Consider the following 23,103-nt stretch of genomic DNA (forward strand, 5'->3'; position numbering starts at 1 on the left):
CCTCAGAGTCAGGCCATTTCATATACCTGTGCCCCTGTTTGGCTTTTCCACCAGATCTGAATTTCATAGGGTTGGTACTTAACCCGTCTGACAATCCTTCCTGTATCTCAGCCTGTGGCACCCGACAAGCAAACACGTACTGTACACAGCAGCTACATATAACGCTGGCTTGCTCTCCTTCCCCCTTTTCTCGCTGCCTGCACTGTCTGCCTATGTCCCTGGGGCCTTCAGGCATAGGACAAATGCCAGACACCACGTAGGAGCGGCACTGGTTCCGGGAGTCATCAATGCTTTATCTAATTAGCTCTCATCCTTGTATCCGGACACATATGTCAGGAGCCAAAGCAACTGCACTCTGACCTCTGATCCAGGAGCTCCATTCCTACCGTGATCTCCATGACAACAGCAGCAGAGAGCCAAGGCTGTGGGTCCCTTTGATGGGAGCCAGATACAGAGAGCAGGAAAGAGGACTCTCAGAAGAATGAGGCCCTTTGATTCTGCTCAAGCTGCCCCCACTAAAGGACTGTTTCCTGGGAACACACATCTTAACCCTGCAGAGGGACACAGGAATACTCTAAAGCAGATGGGGAGGAGCACCCCAGGTTTCTTTGTCAGAAAAGTCACCTGGGGGCAGGGGAGACTTATAGGCTAAGATGTGAGGTCCTCACCCTGGGAGGGCTGGTTGAGACTGACATGCTTATTCTCCAGCTGAGCCAAGCTATCCAGGCCTCCCCCAGATTTCTCCCACAAGCAAGAAGATTCAGTGTGACAAGAGAGACCTAGGTTCTGCCCTCAGAGTCAAAAGCCCCAGGTCCAAGCTCTGTCTCTCACTGTGTTACTTAACCCCACTAGGCAAAATGGGGGATCTATAAAATGGGCATGGGGTGTTCCTCAGCCTCTCTGAAGCTCTCACAGTGACTAAGCGCCAATGACTCCAATATGCTCATGAAGGGAACATGAAGTCATCGAGTGCCCTGCTTTGGCCGGGACGAGGGACTTAATAGTGTTCACACAATGAGGGTCTGGGTAATGGTGGTCACCAGGATAAGAATGACCCATGAGGGAAAGAGGGATATTCAGAGTGTGGGATGGGTGGCCCAGTGGGTGGCCCAGTGTGTTTGGGCCGGTGGAATTTAGATTGTTTGGTCCTTCTCTAGACTCACCCCCTCTCTCTCCCTCCCTGTCTTCTCTCTGGCCATGAGGAGAGCATCTCTCTACTATGCCCTCTCTTCCATAATCCTCTGCTTCAGCACAGGCCCACAGGGATGGGACCAAGGGATTATGGACTGAACCATTGAAACCCTGGAGTAAGTCTCTGCTTACTGGCTAACACAAGGAACTGAGCTGTCCAGAGGTGCCAGTTGATAGGTAACACACACAGAGAATTCAGTTCATGGAGGAGGTGGGGAAGGGATTCCAACCAGTGTCAGCTGGTAGCCCACAGGAAACCTTGATGGGTATCATTAGCATCTGAACATCTGAACAGACAGTCACAGCCATTCTCCTTGATTCTTCAAGGAGCTGACTTTGCAATATTAGCTCTATACCCAGACCCAGTGTCTACCACAAGCATCCACTCACTCACACACACCAGCCTCAGCCAGTTTACCCTAGCCCTAACCTGCTCATGCCCTCCAAAAAGACACAGTTGGCTCCACCCAACAGAAGTGAACACATCCTGCCCCCTGCCAAGTGACTTCACAGCCCACATCTCCACCTCCCTGAAGGTCTGGGAAAGTCTCAGGCTGTTTCCCAGAAGAGCCCCTCGTCCAATGAGGGCACAGCACTCACCTGGCTGTGCACCTTCTCCAGCTCCTCCTTGCTGATTGATGTCTTGCTGTCTTCAATGGTAGCCAGAAGGAGTTGGACATCAGACAACAGAGCGTGTGTCCTCCTGAGGTCTCTGCGGAGACGCTTTTCTACATCAAAGTCACGGTGGCCAATCTGGAAGCCAAGAAAAGGTTAGTTTAGATGGAAACAGCAGTGTCCAGTACCAAGGTTCTTAGGAACTAAACTCATGGGCTCAATCTCACCTCTCCCATGGCATGGTGGCCTATATCTTTAAAACTGGAGCTTGTGAGGCTGAGGTAGGAGGAGTGCTGGGAAATGGAGGGCAGCCTGGGCTACAGTGTATCACAAAATCTCAAAGCAAAACAGAAAGATACTGTTTTTGTCAAGGCAGGAGGACTCCTGGGAATTGGAGGCCAGCCTGGGCTACAGTGTATCTCAAAACTTAAGAAAAACAACAGCAGAAAGATACTGTTTTCCATGAGTCTCATCTACAAAATGGGATAGCACCAACACTGGAACGCTGTAGAACTAGATGCTTGCTCAGCCTCACGAGTGCTTAGCCTCAGCCTCATGCCTCAGGGTTGCCAGAGGTCCATGTACAAGACTCCACCAGCATCACCATAACCTGAAAGGCTGGGCCCCTTTTCTTCTGTCCTCTGCCTCAAGCTAAGAGCTTCCATGCCGGGTAAGCCCCTGGTTGATGCCCAGGCTCTTTGGAGAAGTGAGGGGAGCCCAGGTAGGCAGGGACTGAAACAGGCATGAGGAGCCCCCTGCAGGGGTTACTGATGTGCTTTGGGGTGAGGGAGGGGGTCAGCTGATCCACACAGAGACCCTCTCTGCTTCAGCCCGTTATGCTGCAGGTTGCTATGGGATCCACCATGACTCTCAGCAAACAGCAACCATGTTCCTTCCAAAACCCTACAGGAAACTTTTGATATATGAAGCAGGTCTCTTTGGCTGATTTGAAGGCAGACACAGGACCTGCTTTTTGTGGATGGAACTTAACCCAGAAATGGACAAATACCTCCCTGCAGAATTCTGAATCCGCAAGGGAACGGCGGATAGGAAGGTCACAAAGATGCCACATCCTGTTTCAGAGGTCTTAACTCCGAGAGGCCAATGAGATAGGTGCAGCCAAAGTGTGGGATGAACAGGATTGGACTGGAACCCTACATGAACTCAGTTGGTGTCCCCTAAAGACATCAGCGAGCTCTGTTGTTCCAGGAACATCCAAGGGCCAGAGCAAAGAACATGGGGCCACCTGATAGAACACTGAAGAGAATCAGACTTCTGTCTCATCATGGGGCAATGGTTCTTAACTTGTGAGTCACGATCCCTATGGGGGTCAAAGACCCTTTCATTTTTTTAAAAAAGATTTATTTATTTTATGTATGTGAGTATATACACACCAGAAGAGGGCATCAGATTCAATTACAGATGGTTGTGAGCCACCGTATGGTTGCTGGGATTTGAACTCAGGACCTCTGGAAGAACAAACAGTGCTCTTAACCATTGAGCCATCTCTCTAACCCAAAGACCCTTTCAAAGGATTGACTAATAACATCAGAAAACATATTTATGTCACAATCCATAACAGTAGTAAAATTACAGTTATAAAGTAGCAATGAAAATATTTCTTTGGTTGGAGGGTACTATTAAAGGGTCACAACGTCAGGAAGATTTTTGGACTGACTTCTGGACTGTCTTTTACATGTTGTGGATCTTTGCCTGCCTACCAGACACCTCTCCTGGGATGCTAAGATGCCCAAGAGTATTCTAGAAGCAACACAGATTAAGATGAGGTGACTCATGCTTTAAACTTCAACACGGCCTTTGCTGGCAGCAGGAACCTGAGCGATGGCTGCCACCCAGCTGAACTGGAGCTTCCCGTCTCTAAGAAGAGGGTTTTGATAAATCCCCTTCTCTGTGTTGAGATAAGAGAAGGATCTGGAGTGATAAAAGGTGGCAGAGCACTCTGAGTGTCAAGTGCTTTGCAAACACAGAGGATTACGGCGGCGGCACGGCGACCTGGCATGTGCACACATAGATTTCGTGTCACGATTTCTCCACGGCCAGCTTGGGATTCTTTGAAAAATGAGTTGGCTTTTAGAATACAGCCTCTCCTCCCTCGGATGGATTACTGTGGTAAATTTAAAACACTGGTCTATGGTATAAATACACAGCCAGAGGGATGGAGATCGGGAGCTGGGCTCAGCTACAGTCTGGGCTCCCTGCCACTCTCTGTCATATACGGTTGCACTTAACTGCTGTGACAATCCCTTAAAATACACATTGTTGTTATTGCCTTTGTGAATGTAAGACTATCTTACATTTATGGAGGACATTCTTGTTTTTTTTTCCCCCTTCCCTTCTTCCTCTTTCTCTGCCCATGGCTCACTCTGGCCCAAAGTACACTCTAGCTGTCTTCAGATACCCGTATGAGGGCATCAGATGGTTGTGAGCCACCATGTGGTTTCTGGGATTTGAACTCATGACCTCCTGTCGGGAGCGAAACCCAGGAAATTACCTGCTGTTCTGGAAAGCCTAGTCAGTACAAGGTTAAGAAAGGACATTTGTGGGTCTCAGGTCCCAGGAACTTAAAGAACGTCTGGTATTTCCTGGGAGCTGGTTACCACAGTGGGATGGTCTAGGGTAATAAACATTCAATAGTGGGATAGCCCTAAGCAATGACCCTCACCCAAACTTCCCATTTTGCTGTGTCTTTATAACCTGCCTCCTGAAATTAAAGTTGCAGAGCTTGATCAGAACCCCAGACGTGCTCTCCATTCTTGTGCCTCTTGTCCCTTCTTTTGCCCCCTTCCCTGGGGTCTCATTGAATCTCCGCGGGCTGGGGCAACCTCCTGAAGAGCAGTCAGTGCTCTTAACTGCTCAGCCATCTCACCAGCCCTATGGAGGGCATTCTAAGCATCCACAACACTTCTAAATACTTTGAGGGGTGAGTTACATTTCATCCCCATGGTGAACACAAGATTTTCATCATACAGGTGAAGGGATTAAAGTTGAAAGGGGTGATTTGCCCAGGAACATACAGAGCTGGGGTAGGAACTCAGCTGCTGTGGCAGGAAAAGAGGTAACTTTAGCAAATTATATCAGAGAGGTGCATTTGCTGATGCTATCACCACCGCTGCCAACATCACCATGACTATCACCACCACCACCACCATCACCATCATCACCATCACCACCACCACCACCATCATATTTCACTGAATGGACATCTTGCCTGCACCTATGCCTGTGTACTTTGCATGTGCTTGGTGCCTGTGGAGGTCAGAAGGGTCTTCAAATCCTCTAGAACTGAAATTACAGATGGTTGTGGTTTAAAATGTAGGCACTGGGAATTGAACCTGGTTCCTCAGCAAGGGCAGCCAGTGCTCTGAACCACAGAACTATCTCTCCAGCCCCACCTTTTCATTTTCAGAAGAAATGTCGCCGAGGCACAGAAGAGACAGCGCTGGAGGTTGAGGTTAGCGCTCCGAACTAAAGGTACAAGGAGGGTACCCCAGACAGCAGGCACTTCAGGAGCCAAGCAAGAGAGCAGGTTGGCTGGCACATGGACTGTCATGTGATTGCCCCAGTGGACGGAAAACCTCAGGGCGGGGCGGGGCAGGTCACAAAGTAAGCAGTGGTCTGGGCTCTCAGAACACAGGGACAGGACACGTCTGCACATGGCAGGCAGGTGATCTGCCTGGGCCACAGTGCTGCCAAGTGTATACGGAGAACCCAAGGGTCTCAGCTTAGCATGTGGGTCTCTAACCACTGCCCCACAGTGCCTGATGGGGCTATCACCAGAAGTCCCGGTTCTAATGTTCTACAGGAGGGTTTTTTTAAATGATGTGTGCAGATTCTGGGCTTCTCTCCTCTGTCTGCTTTCCCTCTGGCTACAGCACACAGCTTTCCTTAAAAACCAATTGGTGCTGGCTGTGTGGTTGGAATGGCTATAAGTGTAGTCGCAGCTACAGCCCCTTGAAATGTGGACATTGCTGGCCTCATCCAGCCTTCTGCTAACAGAATCCACAAGAAAACCTCAGACTAAGCTGTTCCCTCCATCTTAATTATCACGGGGAGGAGGAGGGTGGAGAAGGAAGAAGGAAGAAGGAGGGGGAGGAGGGAGGAAAGTGAAGGAGGGAGGGAGAGGGGGAGGAAGGAGAGAGGGTAAAAAGGGAGGAGGGAGGAGGAGGGAGGGGGAGGGAGTGGGAAGAGTGGGGAGCCTCCTTAGATTATTGGGAAGGAAATGTCATTCTGAGAGCTTAGCAATTCAGGATTCACGTGTTTCTAGTTAATGGGACCTAGAACCTTTTGCTTTAAAAAAATGGCCTCAAAAGTAGCCAAGGCTGGTTTTGAACTCTTGTTAAATCAGAGGACCAAGTAAACCAATGTGTGAGATGCTGCATTCCTCTACAGCTGAAGTGACTCAGGGGGCAGGGGGGGGGTTCTCCACCCAACAGCATCACAAGGTAAGATTTAACAGGTTTTCCAATACGAGAAAACTCGCAGTGGATGAAGACTTAACCGGACAAGAGTTACTGGTCACACAGACACAGTGGAAATAGTCACATGACCGAGCCTTAGTGGCATTCGCACCAAGCCAGGGGTAAGAAAGGCACATTTGCCAATATGTCCCTGTGCAGCTGAGGCCAGTGGGTAAGTTGGAGGAGAACCAACTGTCCATTCCTCATTGAAACAGTTGAGAATTTTCCCTTTGTCCAAAGAGGCAAAAACTGTTCTCACTTCCAAACAGTAAGATCTTGAACATAGAAAGGCCTAAAATAATTGACAGAAAAATATTACGAAACAGTGAACTCCAAGGTTGCGACATACAACGCTAAGACCGTGGAGGCTTCTCACAGGCCACGCAAGACGATTAAATAAACAACAAAACTCAGAACAAGCGCTGGTCATAAAGCTGTGGAAACCAAGAGTTTACTGGAAAGAAAACTAATTAATATGTCAGTGACGCACATGGTTAGGAAATTAAGCACGGGGTGGGGGTGGGGGTAAAGGGAGATGAGGTCGGAGCTGAAGTCAGTGACAGACTTTTAACATGAAGCTGACAGTTGTCTCCAGTCTAACTTGCAAATCCGCCGTTCCAATGAATAGAGTTTCCTTATGGAAACCTTTCTTTCATTTTTTAAAAAAATTATTGTTATTTTATGCATATGGGTGTTTTTGCCTACCTATACATGCCTGTGTATCATACGCACAGCCTTGTGCCCACAGAGGACAAAAGGGGCTTTGGATATCCTGGAAATAAAATTATAAACAGTTGTGAGCCACTGGGGACAGAACTTGGGTCCTCCGCAAAAGTAACAAGGGCTTTGTAGACCCTGACACCCTTTGCTACTGAGTTTTCTGTGGGTGGGTAGTAGGCTGGCCCTCATGCTGTTTGTATTCTAATGTTAATTCAGGTCCCCCAAAACTGTTTGCATGAGAGAGTCCGTGCATAAGACACTGAGGGACCCTTCCCCACCCCCAGTTAATTCTGATTGGTAAATAAAGATTGCCAGTAGCCAATAGCTGGGGAGAAGAGACATAGGCAGGGATTAGATTTCCCACTCTTGGGACCCTGAGGAAGGATAGGAAGGAGAAAGCCGCCAGGCCTTAGAGGAGTGAACAGGACAGAGACAAGAGCAGCCATGGGGTAGGGAAGCAAGGAGAGAACCTGGGCTCTGGTCCAAAAGAACATGGCCCAGAGGGTGGCTGACTAATTAGAGTTAAGAGTAGCCAAGATGAAACATAGAAATTAGTAAGTAGTAACTTGGAGTTATCGGTGGGAGGTAGATTCTAACAGCACCGAGAGTAGGCAGTTACCCAGCTATTGTGCTGCTTAAGGCATATTAAAATATAAAGGCCGTGTGTGTGTGTGTGTGTGTGTGTGTGTGTGTGTGTGTGTGTGTCTTTCATCCGGGAAGATAAATGGTCAAAGGTGAGAAGGAACCCTGCACCAGGATTTATTAAAATATTCTTACTATAGGAATATGGGGTCCCATGTAGGCTAGGTAAGCCCTCTACCATCCATGTATATCCCTACCTGCATCTTAACGTTATTAAAGACTCAAGAAGACAAGATTATTTTCAAAGACAGGCTGGGTAAGATGCCTCTATGTGTTCTAGCTTCCTTCCTGCTGCTATGATAAAAACCATGACCAGAAACAACTTGGCAGTGGGAGGGGTATATGTGGCTTACACTTCTGGGTTACAGTTCACCATGAAGGGAAGTCAGAGAAGGAAATCAGTAAAAGCTTAGAGCGGACACCATAGAGGAATTCTGCTTGCTGACTCCCTCGAGCTCATGATTTGCTAGCTTCTTTGTACAGCCGAGCTGCCTAGGGCATGGTGCCGCCCACAGTGGGCTGAACCCTCCTACCTCAATTGACTATTTACATGCATGCCCACAGGCCAACCTGGTCTTGGTAATCCCTCAACTGTGACTCCTTCCTAAGGTGACTTGCGCCTGTGTTGGATAGTTAAAGCTATCTAGGACACTGCAATTTATCGAAAGCTAGCCAGCAGGACCAGATTGTGCAGGTACAGAGAGGAGCATGAAGCCAGTAGAATGGGGATCTGTACACACCCACGACATGAGGGGTGGTGGGGGGAAAAAAAGGAAAATGTAGGTACCTACTTCATACCACACACCTACATGAGATGGTTAAAACCTAATTATATGCACAAAAAGAAGTTTAGAGCTTTTAAGGCATATGGTAAATTATGAACTGAAATTAAGGAAGGCAACTTTAAAGTAGGAACGCGTAAGCCATAAATGCGGTCTGTTTGGCTGCATTAGAAACACTTTATTAACTGAAGGGTGTTATCAACAAGGGTGTGAGTTATCCACAGACAGAGCTATTGAAACATAGATTATCAGAAACTGGTTAGCATCCCGTACACAGATCGTGAATGATTCCCAGAAAATACAGAAGTGAATCGTCATGACCGGATGAGTCATAGAGATGAAACTGCACAGCCTTCTCGGAGACAAGAGACCTGCAGTGCCAGCTCTGGGAAATTACAGTATACACTGCGGCAGCTTGTGGTGGGTGGTATGCTGAGCATACCCACACACTGTCCCCACCACAAGAGACATCGTTTTCAGAATGCTACAGAGACAGGCTGAGGTCCCCAGAACAGTGACAAGGACACACCTGAGGGTCTCTGGTAATTTACATGCTTAGAGCCATTAACAAGCTTGCCCCAAAACAGACAGAAGACACTCCTGCCTGGCTCTCAGTCTGGCTCCCAGTCCTAGAAAAATCTTGTCCCTACAAGGTCAGCCATAGGCATGGTGGCCATCCATACCCAGCCCCTTAGTGCAAGCATTGTCTACAGTTGACTGCCGACAGCCACCAACAGCCATATTGCTTCATCTGTCTGTCCCAACTGAGGCCACTCTATTTACTTCCCTGTGTTCTTTTAAGAACGCTGCTGGTCACCAGCTCCAGAGAGTTTCGAAGAGCCAGCAGGAAAGGTAGGTGGAGCAGCATGCACTTTGGGGACACAGGGAGAGCCCAGCTCAAAGGTCTGTCCTTGGCCCTTTCTGAAGACCAAAGGATCTCTCCCTGTGGCTGGCTTTCTCATGCATCCAGCCATCTCATGGAACCCTCAGATGTCCCTGCTGTGTGTGCCTTACCTGGTCACACAGGGTTCCAATCAAGCCTTCCAGGTCATGCTTCTCATGCAGAGCCACCTGTTTCTCTTCATATTCCTGTTCCAACTGCATCTCCAACTGACGGAGCTGTGGACACACAGGACAGACGTGAGCACCATTGGATGAGTCCTGAGCAACATAGAAGGGTATGTCTGTGAAAAAGCCCAGAAACCTAAAAGCCTGGGACCTAGGCAAGACAAGGGTGAGCCAGTCAGATTGGGGGACCCCTTTGGCACGCACTGTGAAGTTTGCAGTCATGGCCTCTGCTTGAATATTTTTCCATATTAGCATGTTGAGTGTGTGTGTGCACATCTTAGCATGTTGAGTGTGTATATGTGTGTGTGTATGCACATCTTAGCATGTTGAGTATCTGTATGTGTGTGTGTGTACATCTTAGCATGCTGAGTGTGTGTATGTGTGTGTGCAGGTACATGTTCACTGATGTGTACACATGCAGAGGCCAGAGTTTGATGCCTGGTGTCTTCTTTTATCAGTCTCTACGTTACATTTTGAGACACCGGCTCTCACCGAATCTTGGACCTACCCATCAACTAGACTGACTGTACCCTCGAGTTCCCAGAATCCTCCTGGGTCTGTCTGCCAGACCTGGAGTCACAGAGGCTCCACTCATACCGAGCTTCTTACTACGGATGTGGGATCCGAGTTCAGGTCTTCCCTCTTGTGCAGCAAGCACGTGACCCACTGAGCCGTCTCCTCTCCCTCAGCCCTCTGACTTCTTAAGGCTGGGTACCACGTGGACTGTTAAGAGACACATCTACTTCCTTGTTCCTCGGAAAAGGCACCAGCGAGGGGACAAGTGGTATTATGTAGATATACCAATTAGTGGTATGGACTATGTGAGTTCTGTCTACTTCCCAGTGGGGTGGGATTTAGAAGGGCCCATTGAGAGGGTTAAGGTCAGAGGGGGCTATCAGGATGTCACCACACAACAGAACTAGTGCCCTTATGGGGAAAAACACCAGAAAATCAGATACACCTCTCTCCTCCTCTTTCTCTTCCCTTTGCTAAGGACACAACAAGAGGTGGCCATCTACAAGGTGACCTTTACCAGAACCCCTGAGCCAGCACTTGATCGTGTACCTCCCAGGTCACAGATCGATGACAGTGAATATCTCATGGAAGCCCCGGGCTACAGTATCTTCCTCCCACAGCCCCAACTAATAGAACATCTGAGTAATAGCACTTTATCTAATTTGCAATTCACTCTGAAGCTGGCGGGCTCCCCCGCAGTCATCCCGCTGATGGTAAAAACCCCACCCCCCTCCATCATTAATGTACACCTGAGTTCACGTCATAGACCGGCAACCAGGCACCCCTGAGAGGAGTTAGTGTCCTTTTTCCTAACACCAAACACCCACAGTATCCCTTGGGTCACTAATGTCTCCTGCAGGAGACCCTGAGGGCTGCCAGCTGAAGGGGAGCCACCATCAGCATCTGTCACAAGGAGAGAAAAGCTCCCACCTGCTCCCACACTCTGCCTTTATAGATCTGTCCAGGAAAAGCTGAGTTAGAAAGGCAGTCAGTCCTGGGTCAGCAAGATGGCTCAGCAGTTAGAGGCATTGCCACCTGAGTTCAATCCCCAGGGCCCACACGGAGAAAGGAGAGAACAACTCTCATTTGTTGTCCTCTGACCTCCACACACATGCTCACATGCACACACACACACATACACACACACACACACAATAAGAAATATAGTTGCCACACTCCTGTCTCCTTCTAAGAGATAAAAGTTACTTAGAAAAATATCCCCAAATCATAAAACATCGGTGTCAAGCACATCCTGGGAGAGTGTGAAGAATATTTCCCTGTGGTTCCCAAGTTTGATGAGAGGAGGGAAGGAGGAGGGAAAGGGGAGGGAAAGGGGGAGGGGAGTAGGAAGGAGGAGATTAAAAGGAGAAGGGAAGGGGAAGGAAGGGAGAAGGAAGAGGGAGGGGAGGGGGAGAAGAGGGGGAGGGAAGCAGTGCTCAAACTCCAGGAACCATGGACACTGCTGAACAAAAGAGATTTACCCACTGTGATGGTTATACATGCTTGGGCCAGGGAGCGGCACTATTAGGAGGTGTGGCCTTGTTGGAGTAGGTGTGGCCTTGTTGGAGTGGGTGTGGCCTGGATAGAGTAGGTGTGGCCTTGTTGGAGGAGGTGTGGCCTTGTTGGAGGAGGTGTGGCCTTGTTGGAGGAGGTGTGTCACTGTGGGTGTGGGCTTTAAGACCTTCATCCTAGCTGCCTGGAAGTCAGTCTTCTCCTAGCAGCCTTCAGATGATGTAGAACTCTCAGCTCCTCCTGCACCATGCCTGCCTGGATGCTGCCATGTTCCTGCCTTGATGATAATGGACTGAACCTCTAAACCTATAAGCCAGCCCCAATTAAATATTGTCCTTATAAGACTTGTCTTGGTCATGGTGTCTCTTCACAACAGTAAAACCCTCACTAAGACACCCATCCCTCATCCAGCTGAGAGCTTATGGGGCTGTGTCCAGCAACAGGGACACCATAGGAGGAGAGGACGCTGATGGCAGATGAGGATAGGTAAAGTATAAAGGCTGACAGAGACTGATGAACACAGTGTGGGCTGAAACGGCACAGCCGCCTTCAGGGCAAGCCTGCCTCCACTGTCCTCTGTGTGCTGGGGGAGGGGAGGATGGTGAGGGAGATAACATACCGACTAGGAGCAAAGCTAGCCTGGTTCTCAGGTGCAGAACGTTGAGAAACATCAGTCAGCAAAGTGTGTGGGTCGAATGCAGGGACCCAGCCAGGCCCTCTAGCTCCCCACCCACAGCATTTGTACATGCGGCAGAATGTGCTTGGCATTCTAGAAGCTGCTGGGATTGCACCTAAGAAATTTGAGCCCCAGACCCTTGAAATCCCCCAAGGAACAAAGGTCTCAGTTGGTCATAGAATGAGCATGCCTCTGGGTCTCGGATCCCAGCATCCTCCCCAGTGGGACTTTGGAGTGCACTGTGGCCACAGCTCACGCACCCGCTTCTGGCAGGACTGACGCACATCCTCTAGCTCTTCTTCCTGGTCCTCACGGTCCTTCTGATGCATCTGCTTCATCCTCTCAATCTCCAACTCAAACCGCTGGCGGAGCTGGAGGTAGCAAACAAAGATGGCGCATGAAGGTCCACAACCAAGCCTTTAGACCTCCATGCCACGCCCACATCCCCAGCCAGCTCTCCACGCCACGCCCACACCCTCAGTCCTCTACATCACACTCGCATCCCCAGCTCTCCACGCCACGCCCACATCTCCAGTCCTCTACATCACACCCACATCCCCCACCTTCCATGCCATGCCCACATTCCTAACTCTCCACACCACACCCACATCCCCAGCCAGCTCTCCACACCACGCCCACATCCTCAGTGCTGTACATCACACTCACATCCCCCACCCTCCATGCCATGCCCACATCCCTAACTCTCCACACCACACCCACAACCAGCCCTCCACGCCACGCCCACATCCCCAGCCTTCCACGCCACACCCACATCTCAAACCCTCCAGGACACGCCCACAGACCCAGCCCAGCACACCACGCCCATATCCCCTGCCCTCCATACCACGCCCTCATCCCCAGCCCACCAGGCCACGTCTACATCCCCAGCCCTTCACGCTACTCTTGACCCTCCTCTCTAACGGATGTGGATGCTCGGATGCCTCTCAGTGAAGTCTCCTCCCTCCTACCCTGGAAAGTCAAAGGAAGCAGCCATGCTCCGCAACACTGCCTCTGCCTTCCCATGGTCACGACCCCTCACGCATCCACCACATTCTCCGACTTGGTTTAGGCACAGCCTTAGAATCCCTTTTCCTGCTCTCCAAGGAATCTAAAGCTCAGAAGTTTTTCACCTGTTTTGTCTAATGTGGAGGCGGAGGAAAGAAACAGAACAGATCTGGGCCCCTAAACTGTTGGGAACATGAAGGCGCTAATGGAGGATGTGTGCCGAGCCCTTGGCACAGCCTGGCTAAATTAGCCTCACCAAGATTACAGCTCTTACACCGTGGCAGAGGTTATTGGAGGATGATCCCAGATGAGGGGCTGTGTGAGGAAATATATTTCTTTTTCATTTTTTTTCCCCCAGCCTCTTGGGCACTTCTGACATCCACAATACCGTTTATGTCAAGCTTATATGAGTTAACATAAAATTCCCAGGGAAAAAGTGTCTTATTGAGATCAATAAATATCTGCCTGGCCGGGCGGTGGTGGCACACGCCTTTAATCCCAGCACTTGGGAGGCAGAGGCAGGCAGATTTCTGAGTTCGAGGCCAGCCTGGTCTACAGAGTGAGTTCCAGGACAGCCAGGACTATACAGAGAAACCCTGTCTCGAAAAAATAAATAAATAAATAAATAAATAAATAAATAAATATCTGCCTGGCTTCTGTGAAAATATGTGCCCTGCAAGGCTGGGGTTCGGTATTCACTCAGCCTCCCTTCCGGGTTAAGTTCAGGTTGAGGAGCTGAGAAGATGTGTCGTCTCTACCCTCAAGGTCACGGTTCATGTTTCTGCTCATGGCTCTCTGTGGTGTTGGGAGAAATCTTCGAGAAATGATAACGGGGTTTTCGCAAATGCCTGCTGGCTTGTCTGTGCTCACAGACACAACCTGGAGCCGCCAGTCTTGTGATAACGGTTCATCAGTTAGACCTGGGGCTGGGGGATTGGCAAGGCTCCCATCAAAGGAATGAACCATCTAGAAAAGCCAGGGCTTGCTTGAGAGCCTGTGGATAATGAGCTGACTTGGGTGAGCATCTGGGGTGCCTCTCTGGGTATCGCATGAGTCTGTGGACTCTGGGCCATTGCAGAAGCAATCTGGATCATTTTGAAAACTCTTGTTCGGCCAATTCTGACTGAGCCTTCAACTTTAACTTTTCTCTAGTGAGTCTTTCCAGACCTCTGTCAGTCCTTCCCAAGACTAGATCAACACACTCAAGGTACACTTGATCCCAGCAGGACTCTGAGCTCTGGGGAGGTGGAGAGCAAGCACCAAAATCCATCTGTGTAGTATCTGTTGCATATGAGGTGCTTAATAAAACAGCTTGCTAAGCAACACTCACTGGTCATTCACAAGCATCCGAGATGCTTCAGACCCCGCTGACCCTTTGCTTCTCACACCCATGCCTTCCACCTGGAAGGCTTTATCTGGTGATACAGAGTGAGGCAGAGCAAGATGCTGGCACCCTGGCTTCGGTGGGATGCACAGAGTCTGTGGGCTACGACCGTTCATGTTCCCTGGCATGTATTCCCACCGTGGGCAGGGTTTAAACAGAATTGCCAGTTACAAAAATCCTCCAAGAGAAATTCCTTTAAAGTAAGGAGTGAAACTTCCCTCCCTTTTGAAAAACTGGGTGGCTTTTCAGGGGCAGGAAAACATGGGTGTCTCCACCCCTGCATCTTTCTGAAAAACAGGGATGCTAGCCCTGACATTCAGTGTGTAAGGGTGTGTGTGGGTTTTGTGTATCACTATCCACATCTCTCCTTGGTGAGTGTGGTGATTTGAATATGGTTGGCCCATGGGAAGTGTCATTAGTAGGAGGAATAGCCCTGGTAAAGGAAGTGTGTCACTGTGTAGGTGGGATTTCGAGGTCTCATATATGCTTAAGTCTGGTCAGTGTGATTCAGAGTCTCCTTCTCACTGCCTATGTATGGGAGAGAGTCACCTCAGCTGCCTGCAGATCGAAATACAGAACTCTCAGCTCTTCCTGCACCATGTCTGCCTGGACGCTCCATGCTTCCCACCTTGATGATAATGGACTGAATCTCTGACCCTGTAAACCAGCTCCAATTAAATGTTGTCCTTATAAGAGTTGCCTTTGGCCAGTCAGTGGTGGCTCACGCCTTTAATCCCAGCACTTGGGAGGCAGAGGCAGGCAGATTTCTGAGTTCGAGGCCAGCCTGGTCTACAGAGTGAGTTCCAGGACAGCCAGGGCTACAGAGAGAAACCCTGTCTCGAAAAACAAAACAACAACAACAAAACAAAGAGTTGCCTTGGTCATGGTGTCTGTTCACAGCAGTAAAACCCTAACTAAGACAATGTCTATATTGGGATGGTGGATTTTTTTTTTTTTTTTTTTTTTTTTTTTTGGTGAGGGCAGGATGTTACTGTATCCTACACTGGCCTCTAGCTCTCTGTTTAACCTAGGCTGGCTTGGAACTCATGGTGGTTCTCTGCCTCAGCCTCCAAGAGTTGTGGAGACAGCAAGTGTTACAGTCACCACCCCGGCTCTGAGCACCTGCTTAACTTGTGCTTTCCTGGCTCACATTGCTGTGTTTAGACTTTTTCTGTTGCTATTCCTGTCTCATAACTCCTTCAAACGCAGTGGCTCGGCATGTACCTAGAAACCAGCTGCTTCCCTGAGGACACTGGGAGTCGGGTTTTCCACCCCTGCCTACTCTCCCAGTTACCGTACATTCCCTAATTCCCAGAAGGCTCGTCTTCCTTCCTAGATTCTGTGCCTGAAGTAGACATTTGAGCTTCATGGTCTGAGGACTTCAGTTCAAATCCTCACCCCGAACCTCCTCTACCTCTCTATACCTACCTATCTATCATCTATCTATCTATCTATCTATCTATCTATCTATCTATCTATCTATAGATCATTATCCATTTCCATGAAGAAAACGATGTCCTGTGTATGAGGTTCCACAAGAACTCAGGCAGAGTGAAGGGCAGAGTCTCAGACACAGTGATCAATAACATTAGATACTCGGTCAGCCGTTACGTGTCAAACGCCAACAATGCGCTCGGTGTCATCCTTGGCTACAAGAGGTACTGAGAAGGAAGTGTGATCAAACAGCGAATCAACAAACACATGCCCTGCCATTACAGAACTTGTGTCTCAGTACAGCCCTCCATTGAGCCTGGTGTGGCCTGTACGGGCAGCAGCAAAGAGATGGCTGTGAGGTGGGATTCCTGAAAGTGCCGGGGATTTCTAGAGTAGCAGGGAGCCACAACCTGCTGAGGAGCCATAGTAGAGCAGCCCTGTGTATCTTCATGCTACCCCTCCGTGTGAGACCCCGCCCCTCCACGTGAGACCCCACCCCTCTGTGAGATCCCACCCCTCTGCATGAGACCCCGCCCCTCCATGTGAGACCCCGCCCAGGGCAGTACATCCCCTGGACCTCACCTGCTCCAGCTGCTTGATGGTATTTTCCTGCTGGCTGTGGATCTTCTCTTGCTCAAGGGCCTTGGACTCCAGTTCCCAGACCCTCTCTTTCAGGCTGGCTACACCCTGATTCCCCACAGAGGCGCAGTTCAGCAGCTCCCGTTTCTGGCCCTGTAGCCTTTCCACCTCTTCCTTCAACTTTGAGGCTTCCTGCTCCTTTTGCTACAAAGAGAAGGCACAGGGATGGAGTCACGTGACCATGGTCCTCTCCCAGGAGGGCCCTAACCTCTGCATACAGGCCTGGTTGTCTACCAGGCTCAGCCTCCCCATGTGGCACAGGCTGACTTCAACCTCAGGATCTCCCTGCCTCAGTTTCCCCAGTTCTGAGAGGACAAGCTAACATCCCGACCTGGGTCCCTCCCCCACTCTCGCCCCACGCCCAGTTCCCCCAGCATGGCTGTTCTTTGAGAAGGCTCAGAGGGACCCTGGCAGATGGGGGGGAGAAGGATTTTCCTGGAGTTGTATCTCAGTGCATGTAAAAGAAGTGCTTGTCCTGTTGGAAGAGGAAACCAGGCATCGTGCCAACTCTCAGCTGGGGCCAGGCTGAGGGATCGGAGAGGCAGAGAGCACAGAAGTGACCCTTCCAATAAAGAAGACAGATCCAGGGCCAAGTCTGCAGGCCCTCTCATAAAGAGAAGGGAAGTAGATCAATGGCTGGATCAAGAGGGCATAGGTCGCCCTGAGGGCTCACAAGGAGCCACCCAAGGATAAGGAACAGCTGATGTCACAGACGCCCCCCACGGCAGACTGCTTTGGGCAGGCTGTGGCTCCTGACAAACTTATGACCGGTTCTGTTTTATTTTCTGCTGAGCCTTTGGGACCTCCCAGGTAGCATTTGGGACCCTGTGCCATGCTCAGAGCACATACTATAGAGGGTTATCTGTCTGTCAGCCTCCGTGGGTGTCATGAGGACATGCTGGGAACGGTGTTGGCAGCTGCCTGGGTCACAGCAGCCACCCAGGGCTCTGTTCCTCTGTCCACTGCTGCAGGTGCATGCTGGAATTTCTAAAGAATCCAGACATCCACGAGTCCCCATTTCTTACCTCCAGCTGCTGCTGTAGCTGGCCCAGCTCCCAGCGGACTCCACTGCTCTCCTGACTCACTTTCTCCCTGAGGCCCCTCTCAAACATCGATTCCCCCAGCGCCCGGGCCAGCTGCAAGTCAAACCTGCGCAGAACAGAAAGGATACATAGGGGAACCATGGTGGGGAAAACTGAGGCAGGGCCAGCTGTGGGTAGAGTTAAACCCAAGATGAGAAGGGGGTGATGTGGGCTTTTCTTGTGTGAGGTTGTTAGGGTGGGGGTGGGGTACCAGGAACATCATGGAACGAGTTTCAGGTTTCTAAAGGATTTCCATCCAAATATTAGAAACCTGCTAAAACATTAAACAAACAATTAAAAGTATATTTAAATATAGAGTAAATTAAACAATAAATGTTTATAATAAAGAACAGAAATATTAGAGGAAGGGGAAATGGGAGAGAAACAGGAGAGAGAAGAGAGAGAGAGAAGGAGAAAGAGGGGGGAGAAAGAAAGAGAGGAGAGAGAGAAAAAGAAGAGAGGAGAGAGAGAAGAAAGAAAAGAGGGAAAGGGTGGAGAAAGATGGGAGAAAGAGAGAAGAGAGAGATAGAGAAGAGGGGGAGAGAGGACAGAGAAGAAAGAAGAGAGGGGAGAGAAAGTGAGAGAAAGAGAGAAGAGAGAGAAAGAGAGAGGAGCTATGAGGACATGGGAGAGAGAGAGAGGGAGAGAGGGGAAAGAAGAAATAAAGAGGAGAGAGAGATGGGGAGAGAAGGGGAGAGAGAAAGAAAGAGGAGAAAGAGTGAGAAAAAGAGAGATAGAAGAGAGGAGGAAGGAGATAGGAGGACATAGGAAAGAGAGAGAGAGAGAGAGAGAGAGAGAGAGAGAGAGCGCTAATCTATCTCGTTGGAGACTCCTTCCCTCTCCAGGCCAGGGTTTTGAATATAAGTGTCCCTGACCAGTGTGCAGATACCCATGGCTCTGTTTCCCTGTCCTGCTATAACAATGACAGGCCCCCACTGAGGGTGGCATACAGGCAGGCAGCCCGCTCCTCAGGTGACCCTGTAGCGTCAGCAAAAAATGAAGCAGCCTATAGATCATCAGAGGCAGAGGAAGGGGCTCCTGCCCCTCCACAGGGCTGATCACCATGGGGTCGCCTCACTGTCCACTCGCTTTCTGTTCAATTTGTCTCAGATTTGCACCTCATCAGGGTGAGAGCGTCCCTCCAGAGAACTTGGCCAGGATGCAGTGAGGGGTGACTGAGCCACACACTGGAAGTTCCACAGTTCCGGCAATCCCGGCGTGGCACCTGGCACGTGGACATTATTGACAAGGACTCCCTGTATAAAACCATCATTGCATCTTCTGTCTTCCATAGCCCCAGGCTCCCAAGAAAGTCAATCATTAGCTCTCTTCAGAAAGCCCTCCTGGCCGGAACGGCCCAGAAGCATTCTGATTGGCTGTCGATGACATCATTCCAGAGGTTCTGTCTGCTGCCCCTGAATCTTGAGGATGGTGATGATCAGGCAGTTCCAACATCTTGGGCCGTGGGCTGGGGTCTCTGCAAGTATCTGAGACAGCAGACTGCAGAGACAGTGAACGATAGGGACGCGCAGAAGGAAAAGGGGCAGCTAAGTGAGGCACATGGAAGAAACAGAAGTTCATGCCGGGCGGTAGTGGCGCACGGCTTTAATCCCAGCACTTGAGAGGCAGAGGCAGGCGGATTTCTGAGTCGGAGGCCAGCCTGGTCTACATAGTGAGTTCCAGGACAGCCAGGACTACATAGAGAAAGCTTGTCTCAAAAAACAAACAAACAATAAACAAAAACAAAAAAAACAAAACAAAACAAAACAAAAACACCAAAACAAAAACAACAACAAAAAAAGTAGTTTATAACACACGTGTCTGAACAAGCCACGTTCAGGCCAGGGAGTGGAAAGTGATGGTTTGTACGTGTTTGGCCCATGGGAAGTAGCACTATTTGGAGGTGTGACCTTGTTAGAGGAAGTGCATCACTGTGGGGGGTGGGCTTTAAAGCTCCACCCAGTGCGGGAAGAGTCAGTTTCTCCTGGCTGCAGTCAGATCAAGATGTAGAACTCTCAGCTCTGCCTGCACCGTGCCTGCCTGGACCTGGACGCTGCCATGCTCCTACCTTGATGATAATGGACTGAACCTCTGAACCTGTAAGTCAGCCTCAACTAAATGTTGTTCTTAGAAGAGTTGCCTTGGTCATGGTGTCTCTCAACAGCAATGAAACTCTAAGACAGAACAGTATTGGTTGAGCCCCAAATTCCACAGTGGCAGAAGTAATCTTGAACCCAGTTCCCCTAGCCTCATAGCCAATCTACCTGTCCATGCCCTGGGGCAGGTGAGGTATGACAGCCACACCTGGAAATGGCAAATGTTCTGAAGGAGTTCTTGTCTTAACACAACACCCGATGCCAAAGAAAGGCTTTTTACAGACCCCCTGACTCCTGAAACACGTGTTTACACAAACACCCTTCACTCCACCCGGTCCAGGCCTGCCCAGGGCCCAAAATCCGGAGGTGCAGGGTAAGCGGAGTGACACATGGTTCTCCCCAAGAACTCTGTCAGCTCTTGGAATGAAGCTTTGTGACCCATACATGGAGTATCTATGGCAACAAGACTCAAACAGCAGATGGAAGCATTCTGGACCACTTGATGCAGAAGCTAGGAAGGGGATGGGGAATTCTCATAGCGTGGAGCAGTGGACGGTGAGGGTAGCCATGTCTGGGATTGAGAAGACCCTGGACAGACACACAGAAGTGTCGCTGGCTCCTAGAACATTCTCTATCACTAGAGGGGTTCAGACGACATGTCCATCGAACCGAGACTTCGGCCACCCCACGGTTTCCCTGTAAACTGCTCATCTACCTGGAAGCTCCATGCGTGTTATTGGGAATTTAACATCAAAACCCACTTCTAAGCCAGAGCTGATGGTGGAGTGCACCCCACAGGCAGATGAGCTCAGAGGAACAGAAAGGCAAGGATAAGAGATGAAGCCCTACTCAGGGCACACCATGCAAGTCCGGGGGGCGGGGTGAGAGAGAATCTATAAGCCAAAAGCCACAGCCAGTGATTCTCTCTCGGAGAGCTGACACCCTCAGGAAGGAGGAGCAGAATTCCCAGACAAGGACTGAAGAGCTGGCGAGTAGGAAAAAGTGTCAGCGTGTTCATGGCCTAGCTTATGCCTGTGGCCCGTCAGGGACACACTCTAGAGACTGGTGGAAGTCTGGAATGCCTCTAAGATCCCAGTCATCCTGATCTCAGAAAAATGCTCTCACTGGACAAGGTCACATAGCAAGTGCCTGGCATGGAGCCAGGCCATGTTTTCCTGCATGAGAGTGAGGGACTTGCCCGTGTGCCCAGGTGGGTGTGGAACAAAGGATCAGTGAGAAGAGGCTGACCCTCATTTTGGGGGAGTGCGTTAACGACGCACAGAAGGTCGTTTTTTGGATGAAGATGCCACCCCAGGATAGCTCCTGATGAATGAAAGCAAGAGATAGTGTACAGCCGGTGACGACGCTCAGCACTCAGGAGGCAGAGGCAGGTGGATCTCTGTGTTTGAGGCCAGCCTGGTCTATAGAATGATTTCCAGGACAGCCAGGGCCACACAGAGAGACTGTGTCAGGGAAAGGGGAGGGAGAGGAGGAGAGGAAGGGAAGGAAAAGGAACAGAGAGTAATCAGAGAGTTCAGAATCCATCATACCATTTAGAGAGTGTGATCCTGCCCTCAATGAGGCCATCAACCAAGCAAAGCCAAGGCTGGGTCACCTGGGATACTTCTGAACATTTCGTCATGAGTATTCTACCAGAGTCAACATTCTTCCCACTTGCGGCTTAGAAACTTGCTACTGTGGCTGCAGGGCCTCCCGAACCTGCTTACCCTCATCGGGAGAGAATTCCAGACTGGACATAGCAAGCTCAGGCATGTAGAGCCACAGCTGCTGGAGGGGTCTGGGTCTTGGTACCAGTCCGGGCTCCTCTACTGTCTAGTCATATCAGCGTCCCCACAGGAAAGCAATCGTGGTGCCCAGGGGCACCATCAAAGCTATCCATGCATTTATGTGGAAGGTCCAGATCCCGCCAGACCTGCCCCACAGATCAGAGTCCATGTCCTCAATATGAAGGATGTGGGCTCCTATTTGGAAATGAGTTCTTTTTTATTTTCTTGTCCCCGCTTTCAGCACTGAGGACGGGCAGCTGAGTCCAGTTCACTCGGATGAGCACGTCATAGAGTTCTCAGCACAAGAATGACTTCACCTCTATCTACAGATGGGCATCGGTGACCCAGGGGGATCAAATGCTCATCTCAAATTCACACAGCTAGAGGGCAGAGTAGACATGAACTGGTATGGTCTCCTAAGAGGCACGGATTCCTGCTCATCATACTAGCTTACCCTCACTCTTCACAACAAACCCCCTGAGGCAAAGAGATGGTGGAGCCCAGAGAGGGTAGGTAATTTCTCCAAGGTCACAAAGTAATTGGGAACAAGGCAGGCTGAGAGCAACAGCAAAGATCCATTCCTGGCTGGAGTCTTGAGAACCCGACAGGGATCCCTTCCACATGGGGTTGTGAATGAAGGGGCTGCACTCTGTGCTCGAGAACACTGACAGAAGTTGGAAGGCTTTGGAAGAGAACCCAGAGGCCTCAGAGTACCCTGACGCCATGCAGCCCACCCCTGTGACCCAGTTAACTGTGGGACAGGACTCACTTCTTCTGTCTCTTCTCCAGCTCATGATTCCTGCCCTGCTGGTTCTCCAGCAGCACCCGAGTGTCCTCCAGGTCCCAGGTGAGGTGGTGGCACTTCCTCTTCAGTTGGTGAGCCGTCTTCTTGGCTTCTTCATACACGCTCTGCAACTCCCCAAGCTAGGGAAAGAAGCGAGCGAGAAGTTCGCTGGTGTTCCCCGTTTCCAAGGTCAGCGCCATGCAAGGAAAGGGATGCTGGGAGAGAGAGGACCTCAGAGGAGTTCGTGTCGGCTTCAGGAAGCCGCTTCCCTGAGCCCCGCTTTGCTGGGAGGTAGCATGCAGTGAGTCTATCAGCCTCTTGATGATCTCTCTGCTTCACCTCAGCCAACCTCCAGCCCCACACCCTGAATTCATTTTTCCTTGCCCTGCCTCAACTTGACACTTTGACTGGCAGTTGATGGATGGGGCTATCATCTGGGGAGACTTGTGAAGATTAGCTACAGAGTCACGAAGAAGGAACTCCCAGCCAGTAGGGGCGGCCCCCTGTAAGAGCAAGCGCTGCGTGATTGTCCGTGGTGTGGGCTGGAGCCCACAGCTCACTCAGAGCTGCGAACAAACAGGAGCAAAGCCTCCTGCATCTTCCTCAGACCCTCCCCAACACACACACACACACGCACACACACACACATACACACACATGCGCACACACACACACACAGATATACACCATAC

At 50.2% G+C, this 23,103-nt stretch overlaps 1 protein-coding gene across 1 annotated transcript in view; it reads right to left on the reverse strand.

Annotated features, from left to right (window-relative positions):
- The window catches only part of Myo18b (myosin XVIIIB), a 199,489-nt gene that overhangs the window by 85,125 nt on the left and 91,261 nt on the right, over positions 1 to 23,103 (reverse strand). The window contains exons 28-33 of the mRNA XM_028765526.1: positions 22,397 to 22,551; positions 17,688 to 17,811; positions 16,606 to 16,806; positions 12,461 to 12,571; positions 9,443 to 9,547; positions 1,792 to 1,944 (exon numbers count right to left, since the gene is read on the reverse strand). Coding sequence (XP_028621359.1) covers positions 1,792 to 1,944; positions 9,443 to 9,547; positions 12,461 to 12,571; positions 16,606 to 16,806; positions 17,688 to 17,811; positions 22,397 to 22,551 — 849 coding nt within the window. The remainder of the gene's footprint in view (positions 1 to 1,791; positions 1,945 to 9,442; positions 9,548 to 12,460; positions 12,572 to 16,605; positions 16,807 to 17,687; positions 17,812 to 22,396; positions 22,552 to 23,103) is intronic.

Source organism: Grammomys surdaster, unplaced genomic scaffold (assembly GCF_004785775.1).
Source record: "Grammomys surdaster isolate TR1022 unplaced genomic scaffold, NIH_TR_1.0 164, whole genome shotgun sequence".
Taxonomy (NCBI): Eukaryota; Metazoa; Chordata; class Mammalia; order Rodentia; family Muridae; genus Grammomys; species Grammomys surdaster.